The 12,929-nt window shown below is 30.8% G+C and overlaps 2 protein-coding genes across 3 annotated transcripts; both read left to right on the forward strand.

Annotated features, from left to right (window-relative positions):
- Positions 1-3,398: 3,398 nt before the first annotated feature.
- On the forward strand, positions 3,399-5,903 carry LOC127250810 (protein CDC73 homolog). The gene is made up of 4 exons (XM_051274238.1): positions 3,399-4,448; positions 4,645-4,727; positions 4,810-4,900; positions 5,557-5,903. The coding sequence occupies exons 1-3, from the start codon at positions 3,491-3,493 to the stop codon at positions 4,897-4,899; spliced, it is 1,131 nt and encodes a 376-aa protein (XP_051130195.1). The 5' UTR covers positions 3,399-3,490; the 3' UTR covers position 4,900; positions 5,557-5,903.
- A 135-nt stretch (positions 5,904-6,038) lies between these two features.
- Positions 6,039-10,053, forward strand: LOC127250820 (non-specific lipid transfer protein GPI-anchored 20-like). Of its 2 annotated transcripts, XM_051274257.1 has the most exons (5): positions 6,039-7,262; positions 7,861-8,133; positions 8,213-8,251; positions 8,335-8,394; positions 9,595-10,053. In XM_051274257.1, the coding sequence occupies exons 2-5, from the start codon at positions 7,890-7,892 to the stop codon at positions 9,813-9,815; spliced, it is 564 nt and encodes a 187-aa protein (XP_051130214.1). In that variant the 5' UTR covers positions 6,039-7,262; positions 7,861-7,889; the 3' UTR covers positions 9,816-10,053. The 2 variants fall into 2 exon arrangements, with proteins under 2 accessions (XP_051130214.1, XP_051130206.1); XM_051274249.1 differs by lacking the exon at positions 6,039-7,262 and having other exon boundaries at positions 7,597-8,133.
- Positions 10,054-12,929: the final 2,876 nt, after the last annotated feature.

Consider the following 12,929-nt stretch of genomic DNA (forward strand, 5'->3'; position numbering starts at 1 on the left):
TAAATCCTCAACCAATGATTTTTTGAGAATTTTTTTCATTTTTTATTAATTACTCCCTCCATCCGGAACATTTATTCTCTTTTTTTTTTTGTCTACTAAATTTATTTTATTACTATTTTTGGCAAATTCAACAAATTAAAATTTAATTATTACCTTCTTTCAACACTTGTTTACTACAAGTATCATTTTATTACATTCTCTATTCGTTTATTTTACTTTTTAGTTAAATTTTTAAAAATATCTCAAATATTTATCATTTTTTTAATAAAATATTCATTTTTTTTAAATTCCCGTGCCGGATCTAAATAGACTAATTTTAATGGACGGATTAAATATAATTTTATTTGGAAGGTATATATTTGTATTTATAATGATTGTATATTTGTATTTTAAGATTTTTTTAATAATTTCTGGTAGATATATATTTCTACATATATTCATAGGGTTGTTTTATTTTGTAAAATGGAAACAACCAATAATATTTTTTAAGATTTTTTTTTAAAAAAAATTGTATATTTTTATTTAATAAATATGTATATATAATTGAAAATAATGTGGATTACACAATCTCATTTGCTCAACCCATATTTTTTTTAGAACTTTTTTACATTTTTTCATAATTATGGTATTTAACTTTTTATATTTTTATTTGAAATTAAATATATTTGTGTGTGTATATATATATATGGGATTTCTGAGATTGATTGAATTATTTGTGTGTATATATATACACACACAAATAATTCAATCAATCTCAGAAATCTCAACCTCATTTTAATTTATTTGATAGCACAATGAGGCAAATTAGTTTTGCCCCAAATTTGATCATATTTAATTTATTATTATTAGTATTATTTGTGTTTGTGCCATTAGGCATAAGTGGAGGAAGATTAATGTTCTTGCATGATCATGTGGGAGCAACTTTGCAAGAGAAGGGTATTCTTGTCAATTCACTTATGAGGGGGCCAGTTTCTCCTTCCGACGCATCTGGCTGTACCAACATCCCCGGAATCAGCGGTCCTCCTTGTCCGCCGATCAAGAAAATGCACATCAACGGCATTTCTACGGCGGCGGCTCCGCCGTGAGTGGTGGCTGCGGAAGAGGGGCCAAATTGATGATGTTCTTAAACCCATCTTGAATCAATAAGTTTTATTTATATAGTTTTAATTCAAAAAATAATGGCTTTGTTTTTGTTTTTGTTCTTTTTTTACAATATTTATTATTATTTTTATATTTTTTATACAATTTTTTATAATTTATGTTAAAAAATTTATTTTTCAATAATTTTACAAAACAAACACACCCACAGTTGTTATAGTAAAGCGAGTACCGATTTTAAAGACTCGCCGGAAGGGCAACTTCCAAAAGGAAATTAATAGTTCGTTACAAATATATATATATATATAAATTGTCGTTTCTTACATGCTATAAAATGATATGCATATTCGTATATTATATATATATTTTTTTTAGTGAACCTTATGTTATAAATTTTATTCATATTAAAACATGTAACGGACAATAATACGGAGAGCTTGAAAATTACATCGTTGGACAAAACAAACTTCCAATTCACAAGTTTGTACAGAGGAATAGGAAACAATGAACTATTTATCAGCAGAAACTCACAAGGGTATAATTGGGCTTCTTTATGTAATTATCTGTAACAACATGATCGGGTGTGTTTGTTTGGGGGTTTAGATTTTGAGTTGGGATTTGAATAGTAAAAATTTTGAATTTGAATAGTTTTACGATGTGATATAAACGGGTATTGATGTGATGTTTTGAATGTAAAATTGATTTTTAGTATAATATAAAAAATGAAAAATAGGTGTTTGATTTAATATTTTTGAGAGAAAAAAATAGGATGAATAGTATAAATTCAATCCAATCCCCCGAACAAACACACCAATATATATAAGTGTTCATATATATCTAAATTTTATTTTTCTAATATATTTATTTTTAGGTGGTTTGATTTTATGTTAATCTGTTTTCTTTCTTTTTTTAAAAAAAAATAAAAAATAAAAGATAATTTAATTTTCACTTTAATTTTATTTTAGTGTAAATTACATGAAATGTTTTGTTTTACTTTGCCTAATTCATATCAAAGCATCTATTTTAATATTTTGTATGTATCTACTTTTTTTTTCTTTTTTTTTAAATAATTGTACTACTTCATATTAAAAATAATTTTATAATACTATAAAAAAAAACCCTTATAATTTACAATATGCTATGCAAACATTATTATTTTTTATATTAAACATTATATAGAGGAGTGTTGATTTACTCTTTCCGTCCCACAAGAAAGATACAATTTTTCATTTTTATCCGTTTTAATTTTTTTTTTAATTTAGTAATTATATTATGTATCTAATATAATTAATACTCTTAAAACTTCTAATATATTACACAAATATCATTATTTTTTCATCGCACAATGTAATAAGAATATTTTTGTATTTTTCACTATAAACCAATATAATACTAGATGCAGAAAATAAATGTTACACTTTTTGGAAAACGGAGATAGTATTATATATCAATATAATATTAATATTAAAAAATAATAATGTAAAAACAAATGGATGCTTGAATTCGAGACTAAAGGAGTCTTAATTTTGTGGGGGAGTCTTAAGTTGTTTGTGAATTTTAACACATATTTTATTATTCATATTTTTTTAAAAGAAAAAAAAAATCATATTAAACAATTTTTTTTTAATATTATATTATCTTCGTTTCAATACAATAGTCTTGTTTACATAAATAACCATATCACTATAAAATTAATCATATTTTCTCATTTTTTCTATGACACTAATTTTTACACTTATACACTCACAAAAACAAAAAGTCTTTTATCTATACTTTTTACCTACTACCAATATAATATCAATATTTTTTAAATTTCGTGTCCAATCCAATTAAAACTATATTTATGGGACGAAGGGAGTACTACAAATTTATATTACATCAACTCCTGATCAAACAACTATTCAAATTCAACTAACACACACCTTTATAAAATCAAAGTGTGCGAGGTGTGTTTGTTTGGGGGTTTGGATTTTCAGTTCGGATTTGAATAATAAAAATTTTGAATTTTAATAGTTGTAAGATGTGATATAAATAGGTGTTAGATGTGATGTTTTGAATATAAAATTGATTTTTAATATAATATAAAAATTAAAAAATAGGTGTTTGATTTGATATTTTTGGAGTAAAAATTTGGAATGAATAGTAAAATTTTGTCTCAATCCTACAAACGAACACACATAGAAAAATGGATTGAAAAAGTTTAGATAAAAAAACAAAATCGTCTGTGTTTTTTTCACTCAACTATTTTCCCATCTTTTTTTTAATTTTTGAGATTATTATTTATAATAAAGAAAGTTAAAATGCAAAAGTCAAAGTAGATTTTCTCTACGACGCCTCCGCTCAAAACAGTGACTGCTCCGCCTCTCCGCCGCCGCGCCGGCGCGGATTTCCGATGGACCCGTTAACTCTCCTCCGCGACTACACGATTGGTAATCTTCTCGACAAAATCGTTCGAGTGAAGGATGAATTTCGCTTCGGCGCCGACTATTCCTTCCCCGCCGCGGTGGAGACAGCGTATCGTTCGAAGAACGTGCAGCAGACGCGCCGCTACTCGCTGGAAACCTTGGTTCACTTCATCACGAATCAGCACCTCAAGCACACGGAGTACATTCAAGACGCCCGTGCTCGCCGCATCCCCGCGGTGACTCTCCCCGATCGAAAGCCTCTGCTCGATTACCTAACCGGGAAGGTCCAATCCTCCGATTCGATTGTTCCGGTGGATTTCCATAGTTCTCAGGTGACAAATTTAGATTTGAATGTAAAGCAAGACGCGAGTGACGGTACAGGTTTGGAGAGTGTGGATAACCTAACTGAGCTCATTAGGGTTAGGGAGAGGCCGATTAAGGATAGGGAGGCAATGCTGGTGTCGAAGAAGAGGGATTTTTACAGTGCTTTGACAGCAGCTACAAAGAGGGATGAGGAGAGGCAGAGAACAGAAGCCTTGCAGAGGAAAGACAACATAGTGGCTAAGAATCGAATCGAAAGCAGAGGATTTGGTGGTGAGGAGGCCACCAAAATGCGGAAAATTGGGGAAGGTGTGCCTATTATATTGGTTCCGAGTGCATTGTCTACTCTGATAACAATGTACAATGTGAAGGAGTTTTTGGAGGATGGTGTGTTTATTCCAACAGAGGAGAAGATGAAGCAGATGAAAGGGGGGAAGCCTGAGTGTGTGACTGTGCAGAAGAAGTTTAGTCGGGACCGTGTGGTGACGGCTTATGAGGTGAGAGACAAGCCATCTTCACTGAAAAGGGATGATTGGGATCGTGTCGTTGCAGTGTTTGTTCTTGGGAAGGATTGGCAGTTCAAGGATTGGCCCTTTAAAGATCATCTTGAAATCTTTAATAAAGGTGAGTTTGTAACCAGGGCTTTAAACTGTATCTTGGTTTAAGCTTGTTTTCTTGTTTAATTGGCTTAGTTTTCTGTTCTTTTTATGCTATAGTTGATGCCCCTTTTCCTGTGAATGATGGAATGTTTGTAGAAATTATACACTACATGTGAATTATGGAATCCTGTATAATTTACATGTTTTTGGATATATGGCAGTTGTTGGATTTTATGTCCGTTTCGAGGATGCCAGCTTGGAATCTGCAAAAACTGTGATGCAGTGGAATGTCAAGATAATTTCAGTCAGTTTTACAACTTCAAAGCATATGTTCTTCATTCATAACTCGTATGGTTTTGCCCTTGGTCATAATTCTACTTGTGCAGATCAGCAAACATAAGCGACACCAGGACCGAGCAGCTGCTCTTGAGGTGTGGGATAAGCTAGAGCAATTTATGCGGTCCAGATCTAGTTAGGGTGAGTCCAATTTTTCTGGACACGATTATCTGGTCTCGACACATTGTTATAAGTTCATCTTGTTTGAAAATATGTTGGTTAATATGGTTGACATTTTTTGTTTAGCAAGCAAACTATGAATGGTTTTTCCAATTTGACTTGGTATATGTATTTACCCATGGATAAAGTATTTATATGTTCCAATATTTCTGGAACTTGTGCTTGCCCTAAATGGCAAGCTGCATTGATAGCCCATTGATGTGCAGATCAAAAACATTGATTTAAGATTCATTGTACCACCACTTTGTTAATCCGACATTCTAAGCAAGAATAATAATTGCTGTCTTTTTCATCAAATTTCTGTGAAATGAAATTACATGATATTATCGATCTTAATTATTACAAGTTGTGTAATTTGATTCTGAACAAATGGAACTGGGGGATTAGCATATCTGGCTAGTGCACAACTGCACATAAGATGTATGCCTGTAATGTGTATTGGATTCTTCTCCTGGATGTATGTATATCTTGCTGTCCTGTCCGTCAGGCTGTTACTTCTGTTTTTTGTCATTATCAATGAATATGAGGCAGCGAGTAGTATTTCATCGAAGATACTTCCGTTGTATTAAAGAAGCAAGTTCATTTACATTCTGATACTGAAATTTACTTTTATCCAGGTGGATTGAACAGTAGTATGGTGCCCGTAGGTGCGGAACATGGAACTAGAAGTCAGTGAAGATGGTTAATAACTTGATCGACATGGATGGTTTTTCTCAAGCATTTGTGAAAAGCCGTTTGCAGCAAAAGGTGTTCAGTTTGTAGATTGACCATCTTACCGTAGTTATTTCTCATTGGAGTTAACAATATTACACTAATCTCTGGAGATGGGCATGCTTGCCGTGCTCTTTAAGCCTTTTAGGAAATGATATTAAATGATTTGTTAGGGGTTTGACTTTTTAGTGTATTTGCCATGGTTAACTCTGGTGCGATGTTGACTCCCTATAAAGATTGGCTATTAATTTCATATCCCCATTTTACATAGCATGCTATGATGAAGGTTTGTTCCCATGTTTTGAGTTATCACGTTGATCTACAAAGTTTAGCATAATGTGTACCTTAATGGTTACCAATTCCAGATGCAACGACAGACCCTCAATGTGGTGCCCATTACTACATATTTTTGTTATTTGTGTATTCGACTTTTTGAATTGTGTTAAAAGGTGTATGATCTGTATTGGCTTCTCTAATTAGAATTTTATGATATGTATATATTTTTATCTTGCTTCGAGCAAAACTGCTTAATGGAGCATGCTGCTTTGGAAGACTGTAACAACAATGTGCCCCTAACATTCATGGATCTGTACATGAGTCTGATTTGGAAGAATTTAAGTGCTTTCTTCAGGAAAATATCAGGTTAGTTGTATTGCAGATTCCAAATGCAAAGGTGAATGATTAGCTGCAGCTATTTATGTTTATCTTGCAGTGCTTGCATGGTGCAAAACTGAGCTTTAGTTCTGATTTCCTGATGAATGACTTTAAATTCGATCAGCTGATGTGATTCCTCTTTGAATGCATCCACTTGTCTAACATTACACTTCTTTGTGCTAGAAATACTCAACAGTCGTATCAATTGTTTATATAGAAGGTAGAAGAACGTGTCTCGTATGTATTGGATGCCATCTGCAACTTTGTCAAACGGATGTGCGTTAATATTTTGCATTAGCCTTTAATTTATATGATTTTGTTTTATGGGTCAACCACCTGTATTCTGTACAGTCCTAAGAATGTGATATCGAGGACTGCATTTTGCTCCTTAATTGAAAAGCAGGCTTTGTAGATTATGCTGCTTATAGTAGACTGGTACCAATATATATATTTGAATGCTCTCTGTGATGGAAGACCATAGCTTTCTGAAAGAATTTACCATCTACTTAATATTTGGAATCGCAAAAGTTTGCTTCTTATGACAGTATAGCTGCGCCTTTTTACTATGATAATTAGCGGTGTCCCTTTTAACTTACCTTGATAATTTCTATTAGTTAATGCTCTTTATATCATTTATACCTAGTTCAGTTTAATGTGCAGTGATGCTGATGAGTTCTTGAAATCTTGATGATCAATGCTTGTGAGTAATCCATGGCCGATGTAATGTCATTACATCGGTTGAAATGTCCAGTGACAACGACGTTGTTGGTTGAAGAGATTGCTGTAAAATGAGTAATTGGGATGAGTAAACTCTGTTTTTTTTTGAATGATTACGATACTTATACCAAAGTGATTTTGGATACTGCAGGTTCTTGGCAAGTTTAAAGCCCGAGTTTCGTCAACACAGATTCTTGCAATCTACGATGCAATGTTAGAAAAGAGAAATCTCTCACTCAAGGTAATGGTTTATTATTCAAGAATTGATTATCTGCTTCAGATTTGTTCGTTACATGAAATTAGTGTTTGTTCAACTACAATAGCCTTGTGGGACACAAATTTGCAATATATTAAGCTAAGCCTCTTTCTATAGAACTAAAATAGCTGTTGTGATATAAATATGTTTTTTTGATACGATGCTTTTGGAATATTGATTTACTTTAGTAATATATTAAATGAAAAATAGTTTTTTGATTTGACGTTTCTGAAGAGAAAAGGTTCGATGAATAGTTCAAAACCAAAACCGACTTTAAATAACCTATTTTAAAGCTTGATTAGAAGCCAATAGGACAATGATGAAGTCCTTAAGTCAAATAGATTAGTTAAAAGTAGTTAAGCCACATAACCCACCCTACATCCACCCAACCTCCCGAAATTGTCCATATCCATAACCCCTCAACTATAAATTCCCCTCATTCGATTTCTACTCATCATCATCCTCAAAACCCTCCGAAAACTCGCCACAAAATCACCTAAACACGACCCCATAGCCATGGCCTTCAAGTTCTTGATCTTAGCTCTATCTATCTTTATGATCACAGCTTTCTCCCCTGTTTCAGGGCAGACGACTCCACCTTGCACACCTTCCATGATCACAGCCTTCATGCCGTGCGTAAACTTCACCACCACTAACACCAGCAGCGGCGGCAATTCCAGCGCCGCCCCAAGTGCTGCCTGCTGTGATTCTCTAAAGACACTTATGAACAGTGGAAAGGATTGCCTCTGCCTCATTGCCACCGGCAGCATTCCTTTTCAGATCCCGATTAATCAAACTCAGGCCATTTCCCTGCCTCGCGCCTGCAACATGCCCGGCGTGCCCCTCCAGTGTAAAGGTAAGATAATCCGACTCTTTTTACTTGAAATTCTTTTGCTCGTAATTCTCTACTTACGTCTTTTCTTGCAAAACTGTAGTTGCCGGCGCTCCTGTTCCTGCTCCAGCTTTAGCTCCCGGTACGTTAAAACCTTATTGTTGGTATATATCTTTGATTCGATGCATATGAGCTATTTAATTCATGATATATTTATTTCAACAGCGCCCGAGGCAAATGTACCTTCGCTTTCTCCGAGCGCAGCTCTATCTCCTAGTGCTACAGGTATCGTTCGATCCTTCCGTCATCATCTCTATGAATTTTTCCGAGAGATTTTCGATATTCAACAAAATTAGAGTCAGAAACAAGACTTTTATCATTGATAGATTCGGAAGAAAGCTCTCAAACGAATTAAAGTTGGAAATAAGATTCCCAACTGAGTTAGAATCGAAAATAGAGTTTTCGACACCGTTAAAGTCGAAAACAGGCTCTTTAACATAGTTAGAATCGGAAACATGATTCTAACTCCATTGAGAGACCCACTTTTGACTTTAAGCTTGTGTTTGTTTGAAGGATTTGTATGAATTTATACTATTCACACAAATTTTTCTCCCAAAAACATCAAATTGAACACATATTTTTTATTTTTTATATTATATTAAAAATCAAATTTACATTCAAAATATCACATCATACAATTATTCAAATTCAAATTTTTTACTATTCAAATCCCAATCCAAAATTCAAACCTCAAACAAACACACCCTTTTGTGTTATATTTTGGAGAATTTTAAAGATATATATTATTAATAATGAAATCATGACTTATAAACGAACATGATACAAACACGACAGATTCAGATAATGACTATTTAATACTCTCTCTGTCCAAATATAATAGTTTTGTTTACTATTTTTGTCGGTCCCAAAATAATAGTCTTATTTCCATAAGTAATCATATCACTGTAAAACTATCCATTTTTTTTTTATTACACAATTGCCCTTACTTTTTACACTAATACACTCATAAGGACAAAAAGGTCTATTGTTCATATTTTTTACCGACTACCAATATAATATCAATATCCTTAAATCTCGTGTCCAACCCAATTAAGACTATATTTATGTGACGTAGGAAGTATGATATATTCAAATAATAACGATTTAATTTAAAGAATAGTAACAAAATATGTGTGTTTGTTTGGGGGTTTGGATTTTGAGTTGGGATTTGAATAATAAAAATTTTGAATTTGAATAGTTGTACGATATGATATAAATAGGGTTTGATGTGATGTTTTGAATGTAAAATTAATTTTTAGTATAATATAAAAAATGAAAAATAGGTGTTTGATTTGATGTTTTTGGGGGAAAAAAATTGGATGAATAGTGGAAATCCACCAAAATCCTTCAAACAAACACACCCAAAATCTCTCGAGTAGATTTAATAGAACCAGGCATTTAACAAGAAGGACTAACTTTTTGCAGGGCTATCTCCACCCGAAGCAGTGTCCCCGGCGTCGCCCTCAACCCCAGGAGCCGAGGCACCTCCAAGTCTCACTCCACCGGCTACAACCACCAGCAGCGGCAGCGGCAACACTGGAAGCAGGGCAGGAGCGACGCCATCGGCAGCTCATCCTTCGGCTGGCCTTTCGACGTTGCATCTTGCTGCTGCGCTCGTTGCTGCTGCTCTCAAATTCTATTATTAGCTGCTGCTGCTGCTGCTGCTGCTGAACTCTCTTCTTCTTCTTCTTTCTTTATTTTTTATTTTATTTTATTAAAAAAATATAATGTGTGATGTATGTTTGTCTTTGTCAGTGAAAAATTCTTTGGGGTGTTTATAGTGTAGGTGAGTGATGATTGATTGCATTTGCATGGAAATGTGATGATGATGATGATGATGATTTTCTTGTTTGCTGTATTATTTATTATTTGGTTAAACATTATCAGAATATTTGTTTCATAGTCTTTTGTAATTATATTTTTGTTTTGTTTACGATGCAATCATCTGATTATTATATATATATATATATATATATCTTATACTACTCTTTTTATTATTTAAATTTATTCTCAAGCTATTAGACACAAAATTATAGTCCATTCAAATATACAATTACACACGTATAAAATACTTTGTCAACTTTAAAAGTCTCATTTAACTTTTATATTATTATATTTAATACTAAAAATATTTTTATAAGACACTAATAAAATTAATAGAAGTATTTTTGTTATTTTTCTTTGATTTATACTTATGTTTACATATAATAATTAATATTCAAATATCAACATAAAAAAATAAATGAGACATTTAAAAGCCTAATGAAAGTAGTATGATATATACTACATAGAGCACCATATATAGAGATGGATAAATTTACCGAACATACCAAAATACGGACTTATCATACCGTATCGTGTCGAAAATACCAAATTTCGGTATGATATCAGTATGAATTTTTGAAAAATTCGGTATTTCGGTATGATACCGTACCGATATTATTTTTATTAAATAATTTAATTATTAATATTTTTTTAAAATCATAACAAAAAATATGTAAACTATTGAAAATTTATTGGTTTTCTCATACTATTTTTTTTTTTTTGGAGAATAGTGATATTTATTAATTTTTTTAATTATTTTGAAATTTAAAATCATATTTTTAGTATAATCGGTATACACCAGTATCTACCGAAATCAAAATTTTCGGTATAAGCGGTATATACCGGTATCGTACCGAAATTGAAATTTTCGATATAAACGGTATATACCAGTACCGTACCGAAAATTTTGGTATACCGAAATTCAGTATATTGAAACTTTCGGTATGGTACCGGTATATAGTTTAGTCATACCGAAAAGTTCGGTACGGTATCGATATCGACCGGTATTTTCGGTACGGTATGCTATGACATCCCTAACCATATATACTTGTATAGAGTATATAGCACTTGACATAGTTCTCTAAAACATCAATTTAAAAAAGAAAAAAAAAACCCATAGCACAAGCTTTTATTTGACCTAGAAAATTGCAAAAAATATCATTAATGTATATTCGATTGTCACTTTTGTTATTTATTTATTACGCTAATAAAAATATATTCTATGTGTTTGCAAAAATCGTCATTTTTGTCATTTGGCCGAGCATGATATTCATACAACCGCTCTCGCACAGCCTTATGACAGAAATGACGATTTTTGCAAACAAATATGATATATTTTGTAAAATACATATAAATTTGAATGGTGTAGTTTTGTAAAAACAATACACATTTCTAAAAAAAGTTAATACATTATACACATTTATTATTTTTTGTATTAGATACACAATTATCTATGTTTCATATAAAAAAAAAAAATTCCTTCAAACAATTTACATAACAAGCACACCCATTATGTTTAAATTAGTATTATTAAAACTGAAAATCAAAATGAATAAAAAAAAAAAAAAACTCTAAAATAATAAACTTTATTGTTTCTTGCTAATCTTTAAGTTAGTTGAGGTTGTTGAGCTTCCAAATCCTTCAAATAATTAATTAATAAATAAATAGGGTAAAACAGTTGGTTTTAATATGCATATTTATCCATTTTTAGCTTTATTAAGTTTTACCCCTACTATTAATATACTTTACCTGTTCACCTAATATATGCTACATATTTTTACTTTTTGGGTGTGTTTGTCTCGGATTTGGATTTTGGATTGAGATTTGAATAGTAAAAATTTTAAATTTGAATAGTTGTATGATCTGATATAAATAGATGTTGACGTGATGTTTTGAATGTAAAATTGATTTTTAGGATAATATATATATATAAAAAAAAAAGTTTGTTTGATTTGATGTTTTTGGAGGAAATTTTTTGGATAAATAGTTGAATTTAAATCAAATCCTCCAAACAACTTCTGTTAAGTAAAAATAGAAAAATATTATTATGGCTTATATTTATTTTTAAAATTTTATTAAGTGAATTTGTTGAAATTCACCATTGATACTAAATTGTCAAAGTTAAGCAACACATGTGCTAAGATGATTGAGTGATTAATATTATTTTATTTTTATAATTTTTATTTTGAAATTAAAATTATTTAAATCTATATATCATTAGACAAATGATATGTGGGATGAGTTTTTATATATATATATATATATAATTTCTGTATTTTGAATTTGAATTTTAAAATATTTTGATGATATATTTTATAAAATCTAATGTTTTTTTCAAAAAAAAAAAGAAAAAAAATTCATGATAATTGAATAGTGAAAAAATAGTGACAAAGAAAATTATAAATAAAATAAGAGTAAATTATATAACATTCCTTTGTATTTTAGTAAAAATTTACAAAATATTTTATGTTTTATTTATTGCGTGAAACTCCCTAGTGTTAATGTAAAATTTGCATGAAACACCCCCTTGTGATATTCGGAGTCTAAATAAAGACCTAAATTACGCAAATTTTATATAAATAAAAAATATAAAATATGTTAAATAATTTTTTTGCATAAAACAAACAAATAATAAATAAATAATTCTTCATTTTATAGTTTTTTAAGACAAATTGTCATCTGATTTTTACAAAAATTGTAAAAATAAATTATTGATCAATTATTTATTTATTTATTTATTTTATTCAAAAGAAATTATTTAAGATATTTTACATTTTTTATTTTTATAAAACTTGCATAATTTAGGTCTTTATTTAGAACCAAATATCAATTTTGAACAATGAAGCGTTTCGTGCAAATTTTACATTAACACAAGGGGGTTTCACATAATAAATAAATAAAACACATGGTGTTTTGTGTATTTTTACTAAAATATA

This window comes from Andrographis paniculata, unplaced genomic scaffold (assembly GCF_009805555.1).
Source record: "Andrographis paniculata isolate CXL003 unplaced genomic scaffold, ASM980555v1 Contig11END, whole genome shotgun sequence".
NCBI classification, from domain to species: Eukaryota; Viridiplantae; Streptophyta; class Magnoliopsida; order Lamiales; family Acanthaceae; genus Andrographis; species Andrographis paniculata.